This window comes from Fringilla coelebs (genome assembly GCF_963513975.1).
Source record: "Fringilla coelebs genome assembly, chromosome: 14".
NCBI lineage: Eukaryota > Metazoa > Chordata > Aves > Passeriformes > Fringillidae > Fringilla > Fringilla coelebs.
The window spans coordinates 8,563,653-8,590,474 of NC_140040.1; the positions used below are offsets into that span (position 1 = coordinate 8,563,653).

The 26,822-nt window shown below is 52.6% G+C and overlaps 2 protein-coding genes across 2 annotated transcripts in view; one reads left to right on the forward strand and one right to left on the reverse strand.

Annotated features, from left to right (window-relative positions):
* Positions 1 to 2,423: 2,423 nt before the first annotated feature.
* Positions 2,424 to 6,764, forward strand: SLC38A8 (solute carrier family 38 member 8; the record flags this gene model as incomplete). The annotated part of the gene is made up of 11 exons (XM_084215299.1): positions 2,424 to 2,603; positions 3,062 to 3,260; positions 3,476 to 3,629; positions 3,775 to 3,879; positions 4,191 to 4,248; positions 4,511 to 4,625; positions 4,757 to 4,904; positions 4,991 to 5,190; positions 5,360 to 5,411; positions 6,511 to 6,603; positions 6,668 to 6,764. The coding sequence occupies 11 exons, from the start codon at positions 2,424 to 2,426 to the stop codon at positions 6,762 to 6,764; spliced, it is 1,401 nt and encodes a 466-aa protein (XP_084071425.1).
* Positions 6,765 to 7,639: 875 nt separating this feature from the next.
* The window catches only part of NECAB2 (N-terminal EF-hand calcium binding protein 2), a gene marked incomplete at both ends in the record, with an annotated part of 69,201 nt that continues 50,018 nt past the window's right edge, over positions 7,640 to 26,822 (reverse strand). The window contains 10 exons of the mRNA XM_084215459.1: positions 7,640 to 7,668; positions 7,858 to 7,949; positions 8,315 to 8,392; positions 8,660 to 8,772; positions 8,886 to 8,942; positions 9,239 to 9,318; positions 9,436 to 9,554; positions 12,108 to 12,244; positions 22,068 to 22,165; positions 24,823 to 24,848. Of these exons, the coding sequence (XP_084071585.1) occupies positions 7,640 to 7,668; positions 7,858 to 7,949; positions 8,315 to 8,392; positions 8,660 to 8,772; positions 8,886 to 8,942; positions 9,239 to 9,318; positions 9,436 to 9,554; positions 12,108 to 12,244; positions 22,068 to 22,165; positions 24,823 to 24,848 (829 nt within the window). The remainder of the gene's footprint in view (positions 7,669 to 7,857; positions 7,950 to 8,314; positions 8,393 to 8,659; positions 8,773 to 8,885; positions 8,943 to 9,238; positions 9,319 to 9,435; positions 9,555 to 12,107; positions 12,245 to 22,067; positions 22,166 to 24,822; positions 24,849 to 26,822) is intronic.

A 26,822-nucleotide genomic window follows, 5' to 3' on the forward strand; every position in this document is an offset into this window, starting at 1 on the left:
CACATAAGGAGAGAGCTCTCAAAGAGCTGTGTAGAAAACTGTCATGGGAATGGCACCTATCAGCACTGTGTGGTGTCACAGAGATGAAAACCCAGTCTCCTTTGGTTTGTCCTGCTTGCAAGCCTGTGAATTGTGACTGGCTTAAACAAGGATGCAGGCACAAGTTTCCCCTCTTTGTGCAGTGCCAGTTAATGTTGCCATAATTGAAATAGCTTCTCTCTTTTCTAGTGAAGCTGTGAGCTTCTCCCTGCCAACTGCTTTCATCATTGCTCCAGATGAGCACCTTTTCCTAGGAGCCAGGAGCTGGTGGCTGCCTGTATTTGTGAATGGAATGGCAGCCTGGGCAGGTAAGCAGTGTGCTCTGGTGAAAGTTCCTGGGTGAGTTCATAGGCAGCTCTGGGCATGGCTGGAGAAGGAGGAGGCAGGGACAGCCCTGCTGGGCAGTCTGACTGCCCCCATCCTCTTAGGGCTTACCAGCAGGGATGGGGGTGGGCTGTGGGAAGTACACTGCAGGAGAGAGCTTTGCTCCATGTAGTCATGGAGCCATGGCTAGGGTTTGTGAGTGTCCTGCAAAAAAGACTGGGCAAACCAATTTTCCCTAACTTGAAGATTTTTTGCAGCATTTCTCTTCTGGGGGATGCACTGGGAGAGGCAACATTCTGTTGCCGTGGCAGAGAAGGCACTAAGTTTTTGCTTTGGAGCTGTTAGTGGAAGCTTGTTAGGACTGAGAAGATGGTGCTAAGGTTGGGCTGCTTGTGCCATCCCAGTGGGGCTGGAGCCTCTTGCTCCTCCCTTGCTGAACACTGATCCATAATGCTAGGGAGAGGGTTTACAGCATCTCAGCTATGACATGTGGGTGAGGACCATCACAGGACCAGCCAGCAGCAGCTGGGCAACTTGTCCAGGTTGTAAAAAAATCAATCAGTAAAGGTGTGAAATCACAAGGGCAAACCCTCAGAAGGGATTGCAGGTAGCAAAGCATGCTTGTGATCAGTGTTTTTATTTGTATGAAACAAGGACTGTCCATTTGCATTTTTGTACCTTCCATAGTCTTCAAAGATAATGTGGAAAACATTAACAGCCCTTTTTCCACCTGCCATGGGGACCATGGTAAAGCTGCCAACACTCAGGGACCCTCAGGTTATGGCTTGCAGTCCAGGGGCTGGAGCACCCTGGGCTCCCAGATAAATGGGAGAAAGGGAGGAAAGTATAAGGGAGGGAGCCGAGAGCCACTGAGGAAAGCTGTCTGGGGCTGCTGTGTTGGTGTGGTAGATGAGCTGCACCTCTTCTATCAAAGGAAGACTGGAAAGCTTTGGTGCCACTTCTCAGGTCGGTGCTAATGAGGAGACTTGCTCCTTATCACAGCATTAATGAGAGATTAGAGCTCCACTGCAGCCTTGAAACCAGAATCAAGCTGTATCAAAGCACCAGTCCGAATTAAGAACCTTTCCCAGTGGCTGGTATTTTACAGCCCAGTGGCCAATTTCTAAGTCATAGAGGTCAATTATTTCCGAAGCCTTTGGTGTGCAGCTAATGAAGGCTTGGAAGGACCCTTCTAAGTGTTTATAAGCCCTGTAGGCGGCAAAGATGTAATGGAGGTGGCAGGCACAATTAGCCATCCATAATTCCTCCTAGCAGCTGATTAAAGTCTCTTTATCCGTCTTACAAAGATCAGAAGGGCACATGTTTGGGAAATCAAAAATGCATTAGGGGCTGTCAGCCAACACCAGGGCCTGTGTGCTGAGCCCTGGGGCAGTGGCATGTGGCAGGAGTGGCACAGAGCTGCTGTGTGTCCCCCAGCTCGGGAATGGGCCCCTCGTTCCTGTGGGGTGCAGGTCCTCTGCAGCATCAGTCACCCCATCCTGTTATCCTGGCATCCCCTTTGCCTGTGTGGAGCAAGGAGTGCGATGGGATGACTCCTCTCCAAAGTGTCCCAGTGCAGGAAAGCACCACTGGGCTTTTAGCTGTGTTGGTGACACGCAGGGGTGCTGGCCTCATCCTGCACCCAACGAGTTATGAGGGGTGTGAGCTGCAGCTGCCTTCCTTCACCCTTGCCGGGGCACTCCCTAATGCCCCTTGGTGGCAGTTTCATGCCTGGGTGAACAGAGCAGGATGAGGGTGGCCTCAGTCCGCCCAGCCCTGTGATCATTTCGAGGATAGTGAGAGCACGAGTCCCCAGCCCAGCTGCCCCCTTGCTGGGAGCTGAAGGGGCGGCTGTGCTCCATCGGAGCGCTCTGAGGGCCGGGGGCTGTGAGCGGGACGGGGCTGTCCGCGGTGAGCTCCTGCCAGGGCCTCCCCCGCCGGGCCCCCGGCGCCCCCTCCCCAGGCCCGCGGGGGCGGGGGGTCCGCACAGCCCCGCGCCGCCCCCCGGGGCCCTGCGGAGGGGCCGCGCTCCGCGCCCGCCCGGCCACAGCCCTGCCGCGATGGAGCGGGCGGCGGGCGAGGGCCGGCCCCTGCTGCCGGCGGCGGGAGGCTCCGCCGGGCTCTCCTCCGCCGGCGCCGTCTTCATCCTGCTCAAGTCTGCGCTGGGCGCGGGGCTGCTGAGCTTCCCCTGGGCCTTCGGCAGGGCCGGCGGGGCCGTTCCCGCCCTCCTGGTGGAGCTGGTAAGGGCGACTCGGGAGCGACGGGCTGCGGCAGCTCCAGAGGGAGCCGAGGGGCGCCGGTCCGGGGAGGGAGCGGAGGGAGGGGACGCACCTGCTCTGTGCTCGGGGAGCTGGCGGGCACCCCCTCCGTGCGGCACCCCCTTTGTGCGGCACCCCCATCCCGACCCCGCAACGTCCTTAGGTAGGTGTTGCAGTGCCACCTGAGGGATGCTCTTTGCAGCTGAAGCCACACTTTTAGCTCAACTCAAAGTAAATGGGTGTCTGTTCCCGTACATGCCCCACAGCCCTAAATCTAAGACCGAAGTACCGCGTAAGGCTGTATCTCCATGCCTTTGCTGACCTTTGTTACCCAGGCCCACAAGGTGATCTGGTCCTTGTCCGTGGGCCTGCTGTGTCCTGTCCTGCTCTGGGGGTGATGGAGGGGCGGCGTGGCGCTTCTTGCTGGCTCTGTCCCGCAGGGCTCGCTGGTGTTCCTGGTGAGCGGGCTGGCCGTGCTGGGCTATGCCGCGGCCCTCAGCGCCCAGCCCACCTACCAGGGCGTGGTGCGGGCCGTGTGCGGCGCGGCCGTGGGGAAGCTCTGTGAGGTCTGCTTCCTCCTCAACCTCTTCATGATCTCCGTGGCCCTCCTCAGGGTGGTGGGCGACCAGCTGGAGAAACGTGAGTTGTTTCCCCTCACTGTATTTGGGGCTTATTTAGGTCCGGCAGCTCTCAGGAGTGAGGGGAAGGTGGTCCCACATGGGCTGGGGTCATCCCCAGGGTTTTCCTGGAAATTCTGAAGACATGGGGCTCCCTGGTTCTGCCATAGTGTGATGCTCCCGACCTCCTTGGGGCCATCTTTCAGGGTGCAGCTGACCCCCCACTGCCCCCCACAGTGTGTGACTCCCTGTACCCCAACGGGACACTGAGTGGGGTCCCTCAGCTGCCCCCCTGGTACGTGGACCAGCGCTTCACCCTCTCAGCTCTCTGTGTCCTCGTCATCTTCCCACTCTCTGTCCCCAGGGAGATCGGCTTCCAGAAGTACTCCAGGTACCACCTGGGCTATCCCTGTGGTGGCCCACCCCTAGGCACCCTGTACCCCAGGTTACCACCTCCCAGGAACCTGTGGGGCTGTGGGAACCCCCCTCCTCCCTTCCTCCTGGCTGTGTGCTGATGCTCTCCCATGCCCTGACAGCATCCTGGGCACGCTGGCTGCCTGCTACCTCACTCTGGTCGTCATCCTGAAATACTACCTGCAGGCAGAGAGCCTGAGTTTGACTGAGCCGCGCCAGCCCTCCAGGTAGGAGGGTCAGCCCTATGTCCCTCTTGCCCTGAACTCCATGGCCTGAGCAGTGATGTGGGGGCAGGGCTGGAGATGGGGCAGGGATGGCACTGGGCCCTGTGTGTGGTGGGAGTGAGCTGGGGACAACTCACAGTGGGTGGTAGCTCCCAGCCCCAGCTTTCACCCCAGCAATGCCCCTTTCTCCCAGAATCACCGGGCAAGAGATTCCCACAGGGTGCCATCCAGGCTGCACAGTTTATGGCATGAAGGTTTCTTCTCCATGAGAGCCTCATGCCTCTTGCTCTGTGCTTCCTCTCCACATGCCGCAGGTCCTCGTCCTGGACCTCCGTCTTCAGTGTCATTCCCACCATCTGCTTTGGCTTTCAGGTACGTCACCCTGGCCCCTCTGGCTGCAGCTGCCAGGGCAGTGCTGGCAGCCCCCCATGGCATCCCATGGGGATGCTGTCTCTTGAAGGGCAGGTTGCAGGGGAGCAGACCTGTGGCTGTCACCAGAGGTGCTGTGGGGCAGGATACAAGTACCTGGGAATGGGGCAGAGTGGGACAGGGCACCTGTAGGTGGGAGAGAGGATGCTGGGGGTGGGGGCTGTCCCTGCATGGGGCCCCAGCACCATGCCCCCTTGCCTTGCAGTGCCACGAGGCATGTGTGGCCATCTACAGCAGCATGCGCAACCAGAGCTTCTCCCACTGGGTGACCGTCTCTGTGCTCTCCATGCTCATTTGCCTGCTCATCTACTCCCTCACTGGTAACCCCAGCACCAAACCCTTCACTCCTCCTTGCTCCGGGGGTCCCCTCTCCCCTTGGCTCATCCATCCTCCTCAGAATCCCTCTGTCCTGCTCACTGCACAGCCGCCCACCCCACCTCCCTGTCAGCAGGGCTCTATGGCTACCTGACCTTCGGCGAGGCCGTGGCGTCCGATGTCCTGATGTCCTACCCAGGGAATGACCCGCTTGTCATGGTCGCCCGCCTGCTCTTTGGCGTCTCCATTGTCACCATTTACCCCATTGTGGTGCTGCTGGGCAGGTGAGGGGAGTGGTGACAAGCCGCGTGTCCCCTGAGCCGGTGCAGCTCCCCTGGGTGCCGTCAGCCCCCACAATCCTCCCTCCCAGGTCCGTGGTGAAGGACTTGTGGGCAGCCCCAAAGTGTGGGGCCGTGGCCGTGTCTGAGGCACACGAGCGGCGGAGCCGGGTGGCACTGACGGTCACCTGGATGGCTGCCACGCTGGGCATCGCCCTCTTCGTGCCCGACATCGGCAAAGTCATCGAGCTCATCGGGGGCATCAGTGCCTTCTTCATCTTCATCTTCCCAGGCAAGAGCAGGCACGGGGAGGGAGGAAAGTGTTGGGGGAGGGACACTGGTGCCAAGGGCATTGCTGCAGGGAAAGTGGCCTGTTCTGGCCCCGTTTTGGGGGTGCAGGGCTGTGCTTGTGGGGGACAGTGCTGTGCTGTGTTTGGGCTGAGCTTCTGCACTGATGGCAGGGCTGTGCCTCGTGTGTGTGACTGGGACCCGCAGCCTCGGGCCACGCCAAAAGTGAGTGTCTGCATGCTCAGCATGGTGGGGGCAAGGGAGGGGACAGGGACAGGGTGTGATATCCCATGGGCTGTGGCCAGGGCATTTGGGTGTGAAGTCCTCTACTGGGGCTGTGCCTGGGAATGTCCCTGGATGTCAGGACTGTGTCCATGCATCAAGGAGGTGCCCAGATACCAGAATGACTTTAGGGGCAGAAGAACTGTGGGGTTTGGTGGCACTGGGGCACCTGGTGGGGACTGGGGTGGGGTCAGGTTGGGTGTCAGAGGGGCAGAGTGCCCCAAGACAGAAAGCTAGCAGGTGTTCGGTGTTGTGACAGGGCAGTGTGTCCCCATCACTGCTCTGGGGCTGGGGCAGAGCAGCACCCATGTGAGGGGAGCTGACACGGTGCTGGTGAGTTTGGGATAGGTGTGTGTTTGTGGTGCCCCTGGGGAAGCAGCAGAGTTTGAGAGAGGATGGAGGTCATGTGGTGAGTGGAGGCAGCACCGCAGGATGTCGGGGTCTTGGCCAGAAGGGTGCTCTGGGGACCCATGAACATCTGTGGAGGGGTGAGGTTATCCCAAAGGGTGCCAAAGTGCTGGAGAGGGGCCAAGGCAGAAGATTAGCAGGGGCATCCAGGTGGGTGACCAAGGATTGGAGAGGTCCCTTGGGGAGACCAGAGCATGAGCCCGTCATGAGAAGGGACGACATGAGCTGGGGCAATGGAGACTGAAGGGGACAGTCCCAGCCTGCCCAAACAGTCTGGGAAGGAGCACGGTGCTGAGGACCCTGCAGCAGAGCAGCAGCCAGGTTTGGGGTGAGTGCTGCATCCCAGGGGCTTGGTCTGGGGTGAGGTGGGCTGTGTGCCCGGGGAGGAGGGAACAGGGAGGTGCAGACCCAGGGTTCTGGGGAATTGGGCCTGGATCCAAGGAGGGGGACAGGGCTAGAAGCATGTGCTGACAGGATGGAGCTGGGGGTGTGTGGGAATGGCCATGCCCGACCACAGGGTGGGGGGATATGGGTCTCTGCTCCATCAGCAGGGCCACTGGGCACAGGCAGAATTGAATATGATCGTGTGGTGGCATCTGCTGGCTTTTTGACTGAGGTTTGTGTGTCATTGCAGTGGATGGGGGGCTGCCAGGCTCTTCTGCCATCGACTGGGAGCGGGGCAGAGGAGGCTGACCCTGCAGAGAGCTGCACAGGCAGAGGAGCTGGGGTACAGGGGTGGCCCGTAACTGAGGTCAGCTCTACCCCAGCAGCCTCTGCTCGTGTCGCTGCAGGGCTGCTCTCATCGCCTGGGGGGTTCTCTCCGTGCTCGGCGGTGCCTTTGTCTGCGGGCAGAGCGCTGCCCTGGCCGTGCTGGGGCTGCTGCGCTGAGGGACCACAGAGCCGCACCGTGACCCCACCGTGAACCCCGGCGCCCTGCCCCGGACAGAGGCCCCGAACAGCCACACCGCTGGATCCCATGGCGGTTTTATTTGGCATCACCGTCCCCGTTGTACAGTGGCTAATAAAGACAGGAGAGGGTATTGGCAAAGGTCCTGTGCCACACACCTTGAGAGACCCCCACGCACGGCGGGGTGGGTGTGGGATTGGCACAGATGGACAGACACACAGACGAAGTACAGACCCCAGGAAGAAGGGGAGGCAGCCACCCTCACGCCTACAAGGCACCAGCTGCAACTGTGCACATGCAAAGGAAACCCCTGGGGACCCCCCACAGCTGGAAAGGACTAAGGGCCACCTAGGGAGAAGGGAAACCCCCCTCTGCCACCACCCTGACTCCCCCCTGGGGCACGGGTCCCCATCCCTGCAGGCACATATACACTCACACCTGAGGCACAGCCTCAACCCCCCAGTCTCTTCCTGGGGTGGCCCCTGGGGACTTGCACAGACCCCCAACCTACTCCCTGCTTTCAGGGGGGGCTCCAGCCTCCCACCTCCCACTCCTATCCCTCCTTCCTAGTGCCTTCTTGCTTGCACCCATTGCCCCCCTTCCCTGCCTACCTATGTCTGGGGGATGTCCCCCTCCCCAACCGCTGCCAGCCCTTCCCTGGCAGTCCTCCTTTCCCCTGAGACCACCCACACCAGGGAGAGATGCCCCAGGTGGTGGGGAGCTGAGGGAGACAGCTGGGGTGGGGGACACACACATGGGAGTTTCCTTCACTGCAGAGCCAGGTCACACCGACACCTTCCTGGGCACGGCCGCCCCGCAGAGGGGACAGGTGCTGGCAGGCCCCCGGCACTGACCGTCACTCTCGGCTCAGGGTGCACCAGGCAGCTGCAGGGGAACATCACTGGTCACACCTGCCCAGCACCATGTTGCCCTGAACCCCCCCAGCCCAGCCAGCTCAGCCCATGCTGTCCTTTACACCATGCCACCTGCCCAGCCTTGCTCCCCAAAAACTGTAGAATTGCTGGTTGCCCATGGGTCCCTGTCCCCCACCCTCTGGGGTGGCTGCCCTCCTACCTGGCACGGCCACGCTGGAGATGGCCTCAGGCTGGCTGAGCGTGTCCACCTTGACGTGCTGGAAGCCCTTGCAGGTGGCACTCTGCAGGTGCCTGTGCCCAGGTGGGAGAGAATGGGTGACACCCAGCCCCCCCAGAAACACCATCCAGCCCCCCACAGCACCACAGGCTCTGGCAGGGCTGGGTGCCAGCAATCCTGCACACTTCCTCTTGTGCAGGGCACCCTGCCTTGGTTCAGGACACTGACCCTTCTCATCAGTACATCCAAAGGCACTCCCAGGTGGGAGGTGTAGAGACCCACCCCAACCCCCCTGTCCTGTTTACAGGGACAGCCCTAGGACAGACAGACAGCTCCTCAGTCCTGCAGTCAGACAGGGGACAGAGCTTGGGGCTCATCTGCTCTAACAACCCTCCACACCCAAGCCTCCCAAAATGGGCTTGTTCATCCCCTCCCCTACCTCTTCCAGTCCTCCTCGGTCTCCCAGAACTCGTAGACGATGAAGGTGACCCCATCAGGCAGCTTCACTGCGGTGACACTGGCAGAAACAGGGAGAGAGGGTGAGCCCCCAGCGTGGGGCATCCCTCCCTCCTCTGCAGCCACAGGTGTGCTCTCGGGTGGGCTACCACGGGGGACCCAACCCCAGCTTCCTCCCCAGCCCATGCAAAAGCAGTGTTGGTGGCCGAGTGTGACTACATCCCAAATCCTGGCTGCTTTGCCTCAGTCCTTTGCTTGGTCCCCGCTCCAGCCCACGCCAAGCCCCCATCTCCCCAGCCCCAGCTGTGCAGCTGCTGATGGTACCCACTGGAAGCAGTCCCGCTCCCCGGCCACGCTCTTCAGGTACTGCTTCAGGGAGCTGCAGAACTCGCCCAGGTGCTTGTGTGACACCGTCATCTCGTTCCTCACCAGGAGCAGGTACTGCCGGGCCCCCAAACACAGCATGTGAGACCCACAGAAACACAGTGAGCCCCGGTGTGGCTCTGTGCTGCAGGGGCACCCCAGCACCCACGGCGGTGGTCGGGCACACTCACCGTGCAGGCCGTGCTCTCGCTGTCCGACAGCCGCTGGTGCAGGTCAAACCACAGGGTCTGGGAAAAGGGCAGCAAGCAGCAGAGGGGGTGGTGGATTGCCTGAGGCTGCGTGTCCCTCCCTGCTTGGTGGGTTTCTGTCCCCACCATTTGTAATGACTGTGCCCCCTTCTCCACAGGGAATGGGCTCCATGAGCCGCTTGCACCTCCAGTCAGGACCCTTCACAAAAGTTCCCTCTGCAGCCAATATCCCCAACACAATATCCTCATCCCTGCCCCAGAATAGCTGGGGCAAGGTTCCTGAACTGTCCCTGGGATGGCAGGACAGCTCCACACAGGGAAACGCTGGCCCTTACCTTGTCCTCCAGCTTGCCAATCAGCTTGGCCAGCCTGTTGATCTGCCCCTCCAGCCCCTCTGCCTTGGTGTCAGGGGAACCTGCACAGAGCCAGGAGACATTGACAGAGTGAGGGGCACCTGCAGGCATCCCCTGAGAGCCCTGCGCTGCTGCTGGGACTTGAGCGCTCCAAGCCACCCCAGGCAGCCAGCACTTACCAGCCTGGAAGCTCTTTCCTTGCTCCCTGGGGACCATCCAGGTGCTGGGAGAGTAGCTGGGGACAGGGTTGTCATACCAGGTGTCACTCACGCCATGACCATCCTTGCTGGGGTAGTGTCTGCAACCAGAGAGCACACAGGGTGTCAGGACAGCAGAGCTGGCACTCACAGAGTGGCATCAGCCAGCCTGGGGAGCCAGCACTGGAGCCTCATTTCTGGTAGCTCTGCTGATGATGCCAGACCCCTTGGAGGGGGTCAGAAACAAAGGAATGTCAGTGGGCTGCTCCCAGCAGGCATCACTTTTCTTTCCTGCTTATGGAACAGCACAGCCCTCCTGGCACCACCAGCAGCCTTCAGGGCCTTTTTCTGTCCTAGACAGACACCTGCAACATGGGGCATTCAGGCCCCTGTGCCCAGCCAGCTGCACCTTACTGGGGCTGGTTTTACAGTCCAATGGCTCTGGTGGCTTTCAGACAGGAAAAGCTGCTGCCACGCAGACTGCCCATGCCTGAATGGCTGCCCATGAGCAGAGGCTGTGTGTCCCAGTAACAGACTGCAGCTGCTGTTCTCCTGGAGAATGGAAACATCCACTGAAGCATTTCCTCCAGCATGCTTTCTTTGTCTGGGTCTGCAAAGCCCATTTGACCTGGAGATTGCTCAAAGATCCAAAAAACTGTCCTGGAACACTTCCACAGATGGAGCGTCTATAATCACCATCCTGCAGCAGGTCCTTGGTGCTCCTCCCAGGACCTTGTTTATTTGCAAGCCAGAGAGAATGAGAGATCTGCCATCCACACAAGGGCTTGCAGCTGCCATCCATGTGAGTGAGATGGGAATGGGTTTGGGGAAGAATGACCCTCTCCTTTATTCTCCACCAACAGGAAGCCTGTGCCACAGAGGGAGAGGCTGAGCAGCTCAAAGGAGTTCCAGTGTTTCCTTCCAGCAAGAGCAGCTCTGTGCCAGCTGACTGCTGACAGAGGTGCCTGGGAGCCCTGGCTCCTCTTGGCATCTCTTTTGTTAGTCAAGCAGCTCCCAGCTGGAGACAACATGCTGAGTGCCCTGGAGCCAATGGGCACCACACCAGCCAGCATCTCCCTGCCCTCCTGTCCCTCCCCTGGCACCTGGCTCCTCCTAAGCACAATTGCTGCGCTCTCTTTCCCCTGCTACCTTTCCCCTGCTAAATCAGCCAGTGTGGGCTCCACCATATACCCTGGTATGCAGGTCCCAAAAACATCTCCAAGATAAGGAAGCAGGAACAACAATAAAGGATGCAGGATCATCCCTTTGCTACAGGCTGTGCAATTATACCTCTGCTGGTCCTGGATTATCCCCTGTCAATAGACAGGAAATTAGGCAAAAACAGACAGAGATGTATTTTAATCAGAATTTAATGAGGTGCCTCCATCTTGGACCTCTGCCTTTGCACTTTGTTCTACAGCCCTTTATTTTCTTACTTTTTAGGCCACCTCTTTGTCTTCATGCGGATGCAGGAGATAATTTTTTTGTGGGATTTGTTTTTCTTTTTAGCTATTATCTTCATGAGAAAACTACTACAATACTCCCCATTATGATCTAGGCCCACACACCAGCAAATAAAAGCCAGCAAAGTCTTTCATGGGCTCTAATTGCTCTGCCTGTTGTTGGGTTTGTTTCCTCTTCATTGTTTTGCAGGAGCTCCTACTTCTTTTTCTACAAGGTTTGTCACAAAACAAAGAGAAGAAAGGGATGTGAGATGATTCCTGCTGGAAAAGCTGGTGAGATGGCGGCAGAGCTGCCCAGGTCTCACTGTGTTCCATGGGGTCTGTCTTAGGAGGGAACTGGGATTTTCACTCTCCACGTGCCCCTCTGCCTGCCCATGGCTTTGGGAAGCCAAAACATCCCCATGCAAGCATTCCAAGGCCTCCTTGTTTGAAGGAACAGAAGGGCAAGAGTTGGTCTGACAAACAGACGGGTTTCCATGGCAACCTGTCCTGGTTAGAGCTGGTGACAGTGGCACTCTGGGGATCAGCGTGACACTGACACCGAGGGGGCTGTGCTGAGGGTTGCCTCTGCTGCTGGCAACTCCTTATATCCTAGCCCTGGCAGCACTCAGGGAATCTCGAGACGGTCTCTTCTGTGCTGCCCAAGCTCAGTGGCGTGTGCTGGGCTGCTGGCATGGGGACAGCCCCTCATGAGACCAGGGGACAGAGCTGCCTGTCCTCAGCGCTCAAGTGCCTTTTCCCTCTGGATGATTACACCTGCTGAGTGCTCTGGCAGGAGAGGCAGCATCCCTGGCATGGGAATCTGCCCCTGTGGGCTGTCCCCAGCTCACCTCAGGCAGGTGCCCGTGTTTTGCCCTGCCTGGGAGTGGTGGTTTGCTCAGAGCTGCAGCCCCGTGCACCCAGCGCTGCCCAGCCCAGTGCCAGGTGCTGCCCCTGGTTTGCATCCCCACACGCAGTTCTCTTGTTAAGGGTGACCCTGGGGACTGCAGGAGAGGAAGGGACAGGACAGGACAGAGTGGTGGAGAAAAGCCCCCAGAGTTCAGCAAGCTGGGAAGGGAGGCAAACAGAAAGGCCCAGCTCCCCTTTTGCTGCTGCACAATGTTGGCTGCGTTTCCCTCACCCCACAAAAGCATCCTCCTCCTCCTCCCCTTCCACCCTCCTGCACCAGAGGAGGGCAGGAGTGCTGCAGACCTGGCGGGGTTGGTTTGCTCGTCGATGGCATCCACAGCACTCTCCACGGAGCTCAGCAGGGACTGGGTCTGGTTCGCCGTCTCCTTCAGCAGGAAGCGCGTCACGAACTGGTCCACGTTGCTGCCGCTCTCGTACACCTGCAGAGGCACACGGGGAGCACGCTGAGCGCCAGGGCAGCACCTGCAGCACCACCAGGGTCCCAGCCAGTGCAGCATGTGGCCAGCATCCCTCCCTGCTCCCTACCATAACCCTACAATGTAAAGAGGTGTTCCCCAAAGCCCGTAGTTGCTCACTTTAGCATGATCTTAAATTACTTTACTGCCAGTGGGTGCAGGTATGAACAGTGTGTCCTCTGCTTTGGAGATCCCTGCCCAGAGAGTTCAGCATGTTATACAGTGCCGTAATCCACAACAGTATGGCCAACCCAGCACTCAAGTTAAAGGGGTTTGGCATGATTCACAGGGCTCAATGTGCTGTTTGACTGACAGAAGGTCCCAGGTAATACAAACTTTTTCCAGACAAAGAACACCTAAAAATATTTTAATAGAATGACTGATCAGCATGAAGGATCCAGGGCCCCTTTCCCAGCACAGCCTTGCTGAGCCCTGCCCTGCTCCTACACCTCCTGGCAGTCACCAGCACAGGTGGGACACTGGCATAGACTGTCCAACACTGACCCAGCCAATCCAGCATTGGTTCAACACCACCCCAACCAGTTCAACACCACCCCAACCAGAGCAAGGGCAGCCCAGTGGCCACTGACATCACCAGCTTTGCCTGAAGCCAACCACTCAGCACCAGAGCTGAAAACATTTGCAGTGAAAAAAGGCTCCCTGAAACCCAGGTTCAACAGCACCACTTTTTCCCAGACTCTTTCCCACCCATCAGTGCCTGCTGGGACAGCACATTGCCCAGGCAAAACCCTGCTGGGCAGTCAGTCCCTGTGTGCTCACATCTCCCAGCATGGGACTCCTCTGGGAGGAATTACTGAATTTTTGGAGCCATGAGACAGGGATGGATGCTCCTGGCTCCCTGCATTCCATCAGCAATGACCACACTCATGGGACTGGAGTGGTCCCAGCATTGCTGGTTATCTGAGCATGCAGCAGCTCAACATGAGCACCCCAAGCTCCCCAAAGCAAATTATTCCTGTTTTATGGTGAAGCTATTAACAAGGGTTATTTCCATGGCAACTGGAGCAGCTCTGTGAGAACCCAGAGGGCCTTTATCCCCGCCTTTATCTCCTGTATTAAATCATAAAAGAAGAATGAGCTGATGGAAAAAACCCTTTGGGGGAACTGATCACAGAGCTGATTCCTCAGCCTGGTTTGGTATGGAAGCATTAGTTTCTTGATGGCTTCTTGACATCCAATTAGCAGCATTTAATGATTTCTATCTGACACAAGAAAACCTGCTCACAGCCACAGTGTCTCTGGGGGAAATGCACCACACAGTGATCCTCAGGAGAGGGTGGTGCACAATGAGGTGATGAGGTGCACAATGAGGCTGTGAGAGGATGTGTAGTTAAATGGTGGATTTTTTATTACCTAAGCACAGCCTATAATCTTGGTTCAGCTTTAGGAAAAATCAAACAGGTGATTCCCACATTCATTTAAATCAGTTGAACTCCCTACATACAGATGGATGGATGGATAGATAAATAGATGGATGGATGGATGGATGGATGGATGGATGGATGGATGGATGGATGGATGGATGTTGGGTACAAAGCTATTTCAGCCAATGCAGAGAAAATTGGGGTGTTTTTGAAGATCTGATGCTTTTTGATGGGTTAGTAAGCCAAACAGATCTGAAATCAAAACAACAGGGATTTTTTTTTCTCACACTTAACTAACTGGCCATTTGCCAGCCCAGCTGTGAGATTTGCTCTCAGGATCTGGATCAGAAATGCACACGCTTAGAGGTTTTTTCAGCAATCCCTCAGGTTTTCCTCTAGCACGTGTCTCCTTCAGGGCTGCAAAAACAAACCATTAAAAAGGCCAGCTATAAAGGGATCCTTCCCATTGTCTTACTAAAACATTTGTCAGACTATCCTAGTGAGATTTAATGAGGTTTAGTCTTATTAATTCCACCCTGAAGAGTTATTTCCTCCTTGCTTAGCTCGAAAAGTTAAAATATTTATGGAGATCATGTAATAATTGCTGCTCAATGAAGCTGCTTTGTGCCAGAAACTCTTGCACATCTCCAAGCCTGCTCTTTCCCATCCATCATTTCCAGACAAGCTTTTTGCTGAACTGCCTGGCCTTGACCTCTGCTGCAGCAAACAGGGGGCCGTGAGTGTTTGCAATGAGCAGCGAGAGTGAAAACATCATTGAAAGGATGGCCTTGAGATTTCTGTGTTGATAGCTCTCAGGAGAGCCTCAGAAAGCTCATGACAAAGATGGAAACGAAACAGTGACATTCAAAAATGAGAGAGGAGTGGGGAAAGGACAGCGTGCATTATTGAGGAAATAATGGGGTTGGGTCTCTGGTCAGCTGGCTGAGGTCCAAACCCCAAATCCACCCTCCTCCTCCACATCACAGGCTTTTCATGTGTCTGTAAGGCTCCTTCCCACACACACTGGCAGCCAACACAGGGGCACAGTCTGCTCAAAGCCCCATCACAGCTCTTCCAGCTTTTGACTTCCACAGGAACCCACCCAAAATCGCCCAAATTCTGGCACAGATTAATGAAAACACCCCTGGGATGTGTTACTTGTGCAAAGCATAACTGGGATTTTGATGCTGTTGAGTGCTTGGATTTGCCAACCACTGCCAAATTTCCCTCACCAGACACTGCAAATGGATGCTTAAAAATGGGCTCTCATGGCCATGTCCTTGTGGGGACCAAATACTGGGGAATGAGAGTTTTAATGTTGTTGAACATCTCAAAGCTTCTTTGCTGGCATTTTTAAAGGTCACTATTCAGCTCATTAAGACTACAGGATGTAAAATATAGATTATTTTGTGCCACCCATGAACTTGGAGACCCACTGTGACCTCCCCACATCTTCCCTTTGCCTCACAGGGTTACAACCTGACCAACAAGGCTTCCCAGGGCTGGCTTCCAGCAAGACTGGCCAAATTGGCTGACAATTACCACGCCTGGGGACACTGGTGACTTCTCCAACTGTTAATAACCACAGTCCAAGCACACCCACAGAGTGAGGCTGCTGAAATGAGAAGGTTTTTCAGTTGGAAGCCAAAGGCAACTCTGTTTCACCCACACTTTTCCTCCAGTTAAAAAAACAAAACCCGACAACAAACCTATTGCCATGCCATATAAGACTCATCAAGCATCATCCCAGGATGATGGGGAGGTTATCTTCCACCCACCCAGCCCTTTAAAAACCAGGCATGTGTTGCACTGTAATCTCTGAGTGGCTGATTTAAATTCGTTGCTCATAATTGCCTGTTTGCTTCCAAGAGATATTTTCTTATAATTAAAATAACACTCAGACCTGCCTCTTTCTCCTCTCCCTCCCCCCGACTTTTAAATCCCTTCCAAAGCAGAGACCCAAAACTGATTGCCTGGCACATAATCAGTAGGAGAAACCTGAAGAGAACAGGCATTTAAATAGTTGATAAATGAAAGCATTACCATATGAAAGACCTTCAGCCTTCCCGAAACAGCTCTAAAAAACCAAATGAGACACCTGTTCAGATTTAAAACATGGCAACAGCATCATATGGATTTGAAAAGTTTTTTGCTATAAAATCCTCCTCCTGCAAATCTCAATGCTGGACTCATCTCATGCTTACCTTGTCTGGTCCTGAAGGTTTCCTGCCTAGGACCCTTCTCAAGCAATTCATCACAGGGCTTCTCTATTCTCACTGTCAGAGAACCTCCCTGCTGCCCTGGAGTCCATCACTTCTGGTGCAGCCAAAGGGATGTGAAGGGCAGGTGTCTGCTGGCCCACTCATGGGCTGTGCTGCCCTTCCCCAGCTCACCTGTGGATCCAGAGGATTCTGGCCCCTTTGCACCTTCACCCAGCAGGCTTGAACAGGCTTGGAAGAGTGGCCTCCTACTGCTCAACATCCTCCCTATAGATCAGCCTTCTGCTTCACACATGCTCCTAATTAGCTGTATTTAGTACCCACAAGGCAGCAATTTGATACATATTTTATTTCAGTTTTCCAAGGAAAGTGCAGATTTTGTTTTCCAAACAGGACCTACTCAAAGGACCCTGCAGATGTAGCAGTGTGGGATGGTTGAGCTGCTGAAGGCTCAGCCTGGCTGTGCCACATGCCCATGCTTTGACTTGCTCCCTCCCTTCAAAGCTGCTCTCAGACTATTTGGCAAGACAACAACACTGGCACCTTCACCATACAATTCACCTAAATCCCAGGAACAATAGAACTAAAATGGGAGGGAAGAAAGGAAAACCATGTCCTACAAGGTGTCCATGAGAGCTGGAGCCAGGACAGCACAAGCAAGACCTCCAGAGAAGATGTTCTTCCTTTTCAGTGGGAATAGAGGGACACAAACTTTGCAGCAACAGACAAGCAGAAGAGCAGTGAATGAGGATCTAAATCTAAAAATAAGTTCCAAGAGAGACCTTAAGATTCATCTCCCTGCCAGTCCCTGCTCCCCACAGTCTGGCAGCCCAGGTGGATCTCCTGCACAGCCCTGCTGAGCTGGCAGGAAAATCACTCTGGGTGGCATTACACAGAGAAGCAGCTTTCTGGTCTGGAGTCTGAACAGAAAAGTTGGGGAAAATTCAGTTCTTGCAGAACTGAAGCAGCACATTTTGTTTTAATTTGTGGTGCAATATTTTCTTAAATCAACTTCAGAGAAGAGTTGCAGAAATATTCTCTGAGAAACTAAATGGGCACCTCCTTTCCTTTCAGATTGTTCTTCAGCTATAAAGTTCCATAACTTTGCTGGAGATCATCATCTGTTTTTTGCTATAGAAATTGACACAGAAATTGTTCAGAAATGTGTCATTCAAAACACTTGGAGAGTTGACTCATCCTTTACCATTTCACTGACCCATCACCATGCTTTTCTTTTTTCAGCCACAGCCATGCACCATGATTACATCTTTAACTGCATCATGGGAGTGTTTCAGACCTGGCTGTGCTGCACTGCGGTGGCACCCCATGGCCTTCAAACCCAGAGCAGAAATCTTCAGCTGTTGCTCATTTAACCACCTTAAAGCAAGGCCAGAACATGAGGTCTGTGAGAAGCCTTGAGCAGCTCAGATTTCTGGGCTGGGCACAACCCAGATCTGCCAGCACTGCGCTGCTGTTGCATCCTGCCATGGGTCCATCCCCTGGCACAGCACTGCCCTGTCCCAGGAACCTGACACCCTCAGTGTGAGCACCAAGTCCATCCAGCAGAGCAGGAGAAAACCTGCTCAAGTTACATGAAAGGCTGAGATAAAGGGTTAGCTGGAGGATGGAAGGAAAATGTTCTTTTTGAGGATTATTTCTGGTGACTATTTTATCTCAAGGTGTCATCGTTCAAAAAAGAGCAATATCACTTTTGGCAAGCTTCAGTGTGGCAGGTAAGAATGCAAATAAGAGCACTTTATATTGCTGATCTGGGCTGTGCTGTAAAACAAAAAATATCATCCACCATTTTTAGCATCCAAGACTGCTGGCAGATGGTTCTTGCTCTGGGGCTGTAAGTGAGCTGCTCAAACAAGTGCAGTTTGCAGTTTGCTGCTGGGGGCTAAAAACTGGGGGAGACCCATGGTCAGCCTGGCACTAGCAGCAGGGAGAGGACATCTGCTGCAGCACCTCCACGAGCCTGAGGAGCCCAGCATCTCCTCTTCACTGCAACTGCATCTCAAAAGGCAGAGACAAGAAGGGTGGGTTGCTGCAGGAACAATTTAACTCACAAATAACACGCAAACCTATTCACCTGCATGTAGATACCTCTGGGCTCCCTACTGCTACTGGAGAAACAACAGCTGGTATTGAAGGTCAGTGCACTCAGTTTTTTATGATTTTACATATTCTCACATCTGAATAATGAATTTTAAGGGGAAATGCATTTGCAGCTGCTTTGGGTCCAGTGCCAGTCCATAAGGCACGTATGGTGTTTGGCACTCTGACAGGAGAAGGCTCTCAGGGGGTGTGTGTGCTGTTACCACCTGGTCATATTTCCTCTCCAGGTCCATTAAATGAGAGAACTGAGAGACTGTCAGTGAGCAAGCAAGGAGTAAAATGCTGTCTTTCACATCTCTTTGCTCTCTCTCCAGGACCAAAGGTGATGCTGAACATCAAGAAACAGCTGGTCCAGGGCCACCCTCAGATCCTCAGGGCTGCTCAAAAAATCCTTCCTGCTGTACCCTACTCTTCCCTGCAGCCAGTCTCATTCTGGCATGTGCCTGGGCAGTTGCAATTTTGGTTCCAGTTTTGGGTAATTTTGCTTTCCAAGCACTCTCCTTCCATCTGGAACAGGGCATGCACCAAGGTCAGTCACCACTGCTTCTTGGACCTGTCTGCTGCCCAGCAGGAGCATCCCCAGGAAGAAATTATTTGGCTTTAAATCTGAGCTTCATCCTTGAAAATGTTCATCACTCAGCTTTTTTTTGGATTCTTTGCAGCTTGCTTTTAAAATTTGCCTCCCCACTTAAGGTCAGCCTTGCTGATGCTTCCATGGTCAGCCCTGCAAAATGCTTAATTGGCAGAAGCTGGAAGGAGGAGCAGTCCCAGTGCAGCTGGCAGCAGAAGCTGGACCTGACAGGAACAAGGCTAATTGGTCATTCTGTGAATTCTGTGAATTGAGCCTTTCAGCCTCAAAAACCCACACTGTTTTTTTACCAAGCTAAGTCACATTTCCCAGGGTGTCTGGGTGAGAGTGTGCAGTGGTAAGCACCACCTCTGCCATGCCCTGGCATTTCCTCTGTCACCCCCCAAAGCTGACAGGGGTGGTGGAAGCATTGGGTGGGCACTGTCCCTAAGGCAGGGGACTCAGTGACCGAGGGGCAGGGACAGCACCACCCTGGCTGTGCTCTCCCAGCTCCCACCACACCCCTCACACCCTCTGACTCTGGCACAATCCACATCCTTCCCTGTCATGTTGGTTCTGCTCTTTGCTGACTGCCCTACACAACAGTAAAAGAGTTATAGAGGAAGATCTCCTGCTGTCAGCTTTATTTAGAACCCCAAAGTTCATTTCCTTTCTCTCAATTTAGCTTTGCATTTCCAATTGTCACCGGCAGTGATTTCAATGCAGCACGGACATCACTGTATTGGAAAATAATTACAATGACAGATTTTGTTTTGCTGTGTGAGACCTTCCACTACTGAATCTAATTACTGCTGGTACTTTGTGAGCTCCTCCAGCACGAGATAATTGCTGCTTTCTCTTTTTATAAAGCAAGAAATAATCAGTTGTCTTTTAAGGTGAGAAATATAAACAGCAATTAAATACCATGGTTCTCCATGCCCTCTTGTCAGCTGGCACCTCTCAGAAAGACAACACAGAAAAAGGTGAGGCTTCATTTATTGCTGGCCCCAAATACATTGTTTGAAAAGGAGGGAATAGGAACACTCCTGAATTATCAATAGTTTTCTCCAGCTTAGGAAATGTGTATTTCATTATGGAGAAGCAGGAGCAGCTCACAAGTAAAGCAGTTTGCTCATAACTCACAATGCTCAGCATTGTCACCCAGCCCTTTGCAGGATCTGGCCACAAGAAAAGGTGTAGGGACAGCAAAGGCTTGAGCATGAGGGGGCATAAAACTGGACTTAATTCTACCAAAACCCTGCTGCTTTGGACACCTTTCACCTCTTCCAGTGTTTTTTAAAATGTCCACTAAATCTTTTAAACATCCTGCTACCCCATCAGCTGTAAGCCTTGGTTACAGCATCACATGGGGAGAAGATGGAGCAGAAGGAAACTACCCCACCCCTGAAAGTGCCCAGGGGCAGGCTGGATGGGGCTTTGTACTCCACTGGTCTAGAGGAAGGTGTCCCTGCCCATGGCAAAGTGGTGGAACTTGATGAGGTTTACATTCCTTCCAAAACAAATGTATCCTGTTTGAACACTGCAGACAGGTTTCTCTACCACCCACAACAGCTTCCTTTCTGTTGGGCTTTTTTTTCCCCTGCTTCTTTACATGAACAAAGTGCCTGCCTTTAAATAATTCATTGATGAGGTTTGTACCACTTTGTTCACAAAATCACAGTGGGGAACAGTGCTTTTCATTAATACTTCTTTGCCAGCTCCTCTCTGTGATGGAGTCTTGCTCTGTTTGCTCTCTTGCCAAAAATCTGCCAGGCAGTAGAGAGCAGCACACCCCAGGGGCTGGTGAAATGAAGGGATGGGAGGATGCTGGGGCAGCACTCCCTCACCTGGCTGGGGATGAGGTGTTATGATCCTTCAGTGTCACAGCAGGAAGGTGCCTCCAGTGCTCCAGATCTCCCTGTTCCTCTCCATAAAATTATGATGGAGGTGACCAGCTCAGGTTTAGGTAAATAACCTCGACCTGCTGCAATTAAGGCAGGTGAACCCTGCCACAGTTTGCTGAATTGAGGAGGGAGAAAGGTGTTCTTCTTATGAGTAACCACCCTGCTTCTGCTGCAGATCCAAGGTAATACCCAAATGCTTAGATGCCTGATTTATACCATAAATGCTTTGCAAGACCATCTTCCTCTTGCAAAGCATTAGGAAGAATTAGTCATGTACATTCACATCACACTGGAAAAGCAGTGGTGGAAGGCATCACGAACAGCAAGCTGGAATGAATTACTAAGATCTCTATTAGCATGTTAACATTTATTTAAAATACATAGTTGGCAAACCTGATGGTCGTGAAAATTGCTAATAATGAATATAAATGAGACATGGACAGACACAGAAACTGAATCATAAAAAATTCGTGTTCTGATTTTTTTAACCCTTTCATTATGTTGATAAAAAAATCACTAACACTTCAGAAAGATCAGTGCTTGGCCAAAGATTTTTGCCTTCAATTTATAATGGCAATACATCAACATGTTAAATATGTGCCTTCACTTTCCATGCTGCCTTCCTCACAAAAATCAAAATGGATGAATTTTGATCAAGCAAGGAAATCAAGGTCTTTGCTCAGCAGCAAGAGGGGAGAGAAATTTGCCATTTCCCATTCTACCTCCTGCAACTTCTTATCATTGCCACTTCTTTAATGTGGAGTAATTTAAGTTTCTCTTTTAGCTTCAAAGATAGATGGAAGGGAGATTTCCACGTGGATTGCTTGCAGGAGGGCTGCAGTTGGACTGGAAAGTACTTACAACTGCTTGGAAAAAGCAAAACCTTCCTCCTTGGCTTGGCCCTCAGTGTAATACCTTGCTGCTCACCAGTGAAGAGGAAAACTGCTTTTTATTCATTGTGGCACAAAACAACAATGCAAATGTGGTTGAAAGTGGAAGTGGGAGAAGAGATTGATTATCCTGAGGCAATAAATATCACTGATTCAGCCCAGTTGCACTATTGAGTGTTGTGGAAGGACAGGAAAATAATTTCAAAGGAACTGAAGCTCTATAAACACTTCTCTCAGCCTGGTAAGACAACAAATGAGTGGTGCACCTCTCATCAGGGATGTTTACATGGTATATCAGCTCAGATTTTATAGGTATTCATGAATGAACTTCAATGTACTTCTTGATCAGTGTCACTGTCTATAATAGTCCAGTATCACTATCACAGGGTTGAGTTTTTTACACATATAAACCAGGTCATTATGTCTCAGTTGTGGTGCTTGCATGATTCCTCTGCAGTCCTTCAAGCACACAGCCCTCTAGTTTCCAATACAGCAGCTTCACACATGGCAACTGTATTTGTAAAGCAGGTTGCCTTACAAGGGGGAAGCTGGATTTCAAGGCAGCTCTATATTAATATAAAGTTTCCAAAAGCCCTCTCAGTGATGCTAACAACAACTCATGCATTCCAAATCCCACCTGAGAGAGCCAGAGGCTGTGTTGTCTGCAGGGCAGGAGGACACAGCACTGCTGAGGAGCACTCACCCGTTTGGTGTAGTCCATGGCCTTCAGGATGGAGAGGTTCAGCATCTCCAGGGAGGCCAAAACATCCTCATAGTCTCCCATATGGTCAGCAAAATAGTCTGGGAAAACCAAGAGAAGCATGATGGGAACATGTTAATGTAACTTGAGGGTACTTGGCACAGCAAGATCTGTTACTGGTGGTAACACAAACCTGAGAGGATGGCTCCAGGGGTATTTTTATACTCTATATCTATCCTCAGCCAAAGTCAGAATTTGTCCTTCAGGCATGGAAAGTGGTGTGATTCCCATGAAGTTTGGGACCATTGCAAGAAGGAGATGTAAGGCCCAGAAGCTCTCATGGAAAATAACTCATCAGGTTCTTTATTTCTATGCCTACTTCTGCATTTGATTATTTATGGTCTCTCTCCCTCCTACTGCTGGCATGGAGGAAGGGGTCTCAAAAGAAATTCCCTTTCCATTCCCTTGACATTCTTTGCCACTCAAAGCATCGAAATACCTTCCAATTCACCCCAGTTTATATGAGCTGAGACTGGCCTTACATCTTTCCCTACATTCCTATCACATTTACATCTCAGCCCACAATCACAGGTTGAACAAGCTTTTGAGAGTAAAACATGCCTTGAAAGGAAGAGAAGAGAGCTGCAAGCTGGGCCCAAAATCACGTGTTCTCCACAGAAGGAGCCACACATTCTCTGCGCCATCCTTGTCCTTTCCCTTTTCTGGTGATTGGCACAGAGTACAACAAAAAGCTGTTCCTTAAAAGCCACTGGTGCTGCTCCTCAGCCTAGGACAGGGAGTTTCACACTGAGGTGACATCTCTGTGAAGTGCAGCAAGACATAAACTTCAGGAAACAATCCCACTAATTAGGTTTTCTTGGCTTAATTAGAAGTGCCTATAGCTATTTACAGTCTGAGAACATATCCAAAGGGAAGAAGATTTTGGCAGAACCGGAATGTCACAGCATGACTGACAGCAGCTGTTCCACGATAAGTAAACAGCTTACTCTCACTGCACTGTGCTTGTTTGGTTTTTCCTTCCTACTTGGGAAAGAAAAATTGAGCAGATCTGATAGGTAAAGTCTTAGAATTTCTAAGTCCTGAAATAAAAAGCTGTACCCATCCATTTCAGGAGAAATGAGCCATTGTGGGCAGAGCACAGCCCTTGAGACTGGCCAAGGAGCACAGGGGAGGAGAACAGAGCTAACTTTAACAAAGTATTCAGCTCTGCTGCTTTAGCATTATTTATTCATGTGAAGCTGCAGGGCTCAAGAAATAACTTTTAAGATGCTCTCAACATTTTATAACACACAACCCATTTCAAGAGAGACACCACAGCTCCCATTTGGACAAACTGGGGGTTTATGTTTGATACTGAGAGGAGAAGCAAGCAAATAAATCACAGGCAAGGGCAGGTATTCAGCAGATAACAGATCTAGGCAGGAGCTTGTGCTGATCCTCCTTGCTCTGTCTTCCCCTAGCTTTCCCAGGAGGTGATGGGTTTATCTCCCTTCTCTCCTGGCAGCTTCACCCCTGGGAGAGGCAGTGAGATGGCATCACACTGGGTGACAGCCATGTAATTTCCTGATTTTATCAGAGTGATGGAGAAAGCTGTGAGGGGTTAAGCAATGCCATTGTTACCCCGGAGCTGTGGGGGTTTGATTTCTTGGGTCAGCTGGCAGGGAGACCTACTGCAGCAAGAAGGAGGGATGGAAACAAACCCTTCATATCCCCAGCAAACCAAAAGGATTTTATGGAAGTCTTTGTTTCTTGCCTACCAAAGCAAGGACAAGCAGGAATAACCAGTGGAAAGGGGAAATGATGCTGCTTTTGCTGCCACCTTGGATGCTCAAAGTGGTGTGGGCAGGGGTTGAGTACACCAGGAGGAGAGAAACCCTGGACAATGTCCTGGTGCAGGCACACCCATGGGCAGAGAAGTCTTTAAGGTTTCAGGAATGAGGAGTAACTGCCTGGTGCTGGCACAGGCACCCAGTAGCCCCATCTCTGTCTGCACAACCCACAATTCCAGCCAGACCTCCAAAGGCTGGAATTAGCTGCAAAGTGATGAAGGTAAATGGTGAAGACCTGCTGAGGTGGCTTCTTATGTTCTTCTGTATCCTGGCACAGGAGGGGAGGAGAAGAGATGGAGGAGCTCTCTGCAAGGCCACACACCTCTCTACCCATCTCCTCCCAACAAGCTGGGGTGCAGGAAACACTTCCCAATATCCATAGAAAAATACACCTGAGTGAGCAGTTTGAGTCACCTCCTAATGAAGCAAAGCCCTTCAGAAATCCCAGCAGGAAACATTCCCTTTCTGGTCAAGGTGTGGGACAAAATATTATCACGGATTTTCTGTTCAGCCTTTAATTTTGGGAAGCTGTGGGAGGTACAGCAGAGGTAGTGCACCCTGAGGCAGCCTGCTGGGAAACAGGAAAGTTGGCCTGGGGAGGAACATGTTACAGGTCTTGCAGAGGGAGATGGGTTTATTGAACTTCTGAGCAAAGCTGGAAGCCACAACACCTCCAGAAATTAAACTCCAGCTTGTTATTGAACAGGGTCCATGTCCATGTGCTTTGCTCAGCATTGATCCCATTTGTGTTGCAAGAAAATGAAAAAAGTTCTGCCAATTTTCCTGTGGAATAAGGAGCAGAGCAGCAGCAGGGCTGAGATCCCCAGCTCCACAGCACTGCAATCTCTGCTGGGTTTCACACAACCTTTGAAGCCCCTCATGCACACAATGATTGCTGCTGCACTCACCACACAGCTCCTTGGTGTCCACATTGCTGCAAGAGGGGGACAACGAGGCAGGGAGGAAGCAGGAAAAAAGAGAGAGAGAGAAAGAAAGACAACTTTAGTATAGAGGACAGATGAAGGCTGCAGCTAGAATTCCCACAGGCTTAACTCCAGATGCCCCCCTGGAACATCTCCCACCCCCTCAGCATGCCCCAGCCACCTGGGGGGACAGCCTGTGGAGAAGAGCAGGGCTGGTTCACCCAGGGCATCTTCAGCATCTGTGCAGCTGGAACAGGTTCACAGATTATTTTGGATTATTTTTGAGAGGGAAATGGGCACTTGTACATCCCCCCCGAGGAGGGACCTTTGCCCAAGGGGAACCCAGCCCACCTGGCACACCAGCTCCTCTGACTTCCTTACAAACATCCAGCCTGGCAATACCCCGGTGAGACACTCACACAGGAATGTGTTTGTCCCCATTTACTCAGAATAAAAATTTGCAAAATAGATTTTTCTCAATGGACCAATTCTCCTACTTCTGCCCTTAGGAGCCCGGGACTGCCTCCAGACAAAACGGCACAATTACTCCTTACACACGAACATTTCGTTTACATAACAACATCTCACCAGACAAGCTGCTTGGGAAATAAAGATTGCTGCTAATCTCTTTGTGCCTCCTATTCCCACACAATCATTAGTGCCACTCAAGGACTGGAACGACCCCTTAATAGAATTATACCTTATCCATCCATTTGTATCCTGGGAAGTTATTTCTTTGCCTAAACTCATCCCTGCTCTGTCTAACCTGCCAGCATAAGTGGATCAGGGCTTTCCCTGCCAGCATCCTCCTGCAGCCCTGCCCTGACACCCAGACCAAGGCAAGCTCAAGTGCCTTGAGCCCAGGAGGTGCTGCCTGGGCTGCCCCCATCTCCTGCTGCAAAAGGAGGTGGTGGTGATGCCCAGCCCCTTTGGGTGCTGCTGCCTGCCCTGGTGAGAAGGTGTCCCCTCCTGTTTTGGCCCCTCGTGGTGCAGGACACCCCTGCAGGGCTGGCAGCTGAGCCCTGGCACAAGCTGCAGCTGCCCCTCTCCGCAAAATGAGCTTCTGCACTACTTTCTCTTCATCTCTTGGACACTTATCTTCCTCAAGCCCTGGAATTACTTCCCTGAATCCTACAAAACCCCCTGGGGAGCTGTGGGCTTCAGCTTCCCTGATGTTCTCATGGCCAGATCCCCTGAACCCACGGATCCAAAGCTGTGTGCCCCAGAGCCACCCCTGGTCCCAGGGGCTCTGGCACTGCCAGCACTCTGCAGCAAGTGATTCCCAACACGGAGCTGCAGCAGTGCAGCAGCAGAGGAGCTCAGGTGAGCCCCCAGCAGATGCATTTCCAGCCCTGGCACAGCCCCAGGACCTGGCTGGTTGTTCCCCAAAGCTCTCTCCAGCACACAGTCTGGGAAGTCAAATGTTGCCTGCAGACACAGGCATAAGAGCAGTTGTGACAGCAATGTCACCCACAAAGTGTTTCAATAATATTTTTCAGAAGACAGTTATTGTTTATAAACACCTACTGACGTGGTTATGGGTTTGCAGCTAGGGCATCTTACTGAGAAAAAGCCCCTATTATTGTATTCCATGTGGTTCTGCGTTGTCATAATCGATCTGCTGCTGCTCAAACTGGTCTTTTATTTCATCACATCTTGCCATTGTATGATTTAACTTAATTGTGCTTGAATGTTAACGCAGCTGAGAAGTTGCTTTTAATTTTAAGCCATCCTGCCTTCAGAATAAGGCTAATGAAAGAAATTACTGAAGTCACAAGCTGACTTAATAAAAAAATATGATAATGTTCAGATGAAAAACTGTAAGGAGAAATCAATGGGTACTTGAGCAGGCTGTTTCCATCCCCCAGGAGTCTGCCTGCTGGGAACATTGCTGACACAGAGCCACGTCCCCACCACTCCTACAGGGGGGTTCTGGCCCAGCTTGGGAGCTGCACAGCAAAAGCCACGTGCAATACCCAGCCACA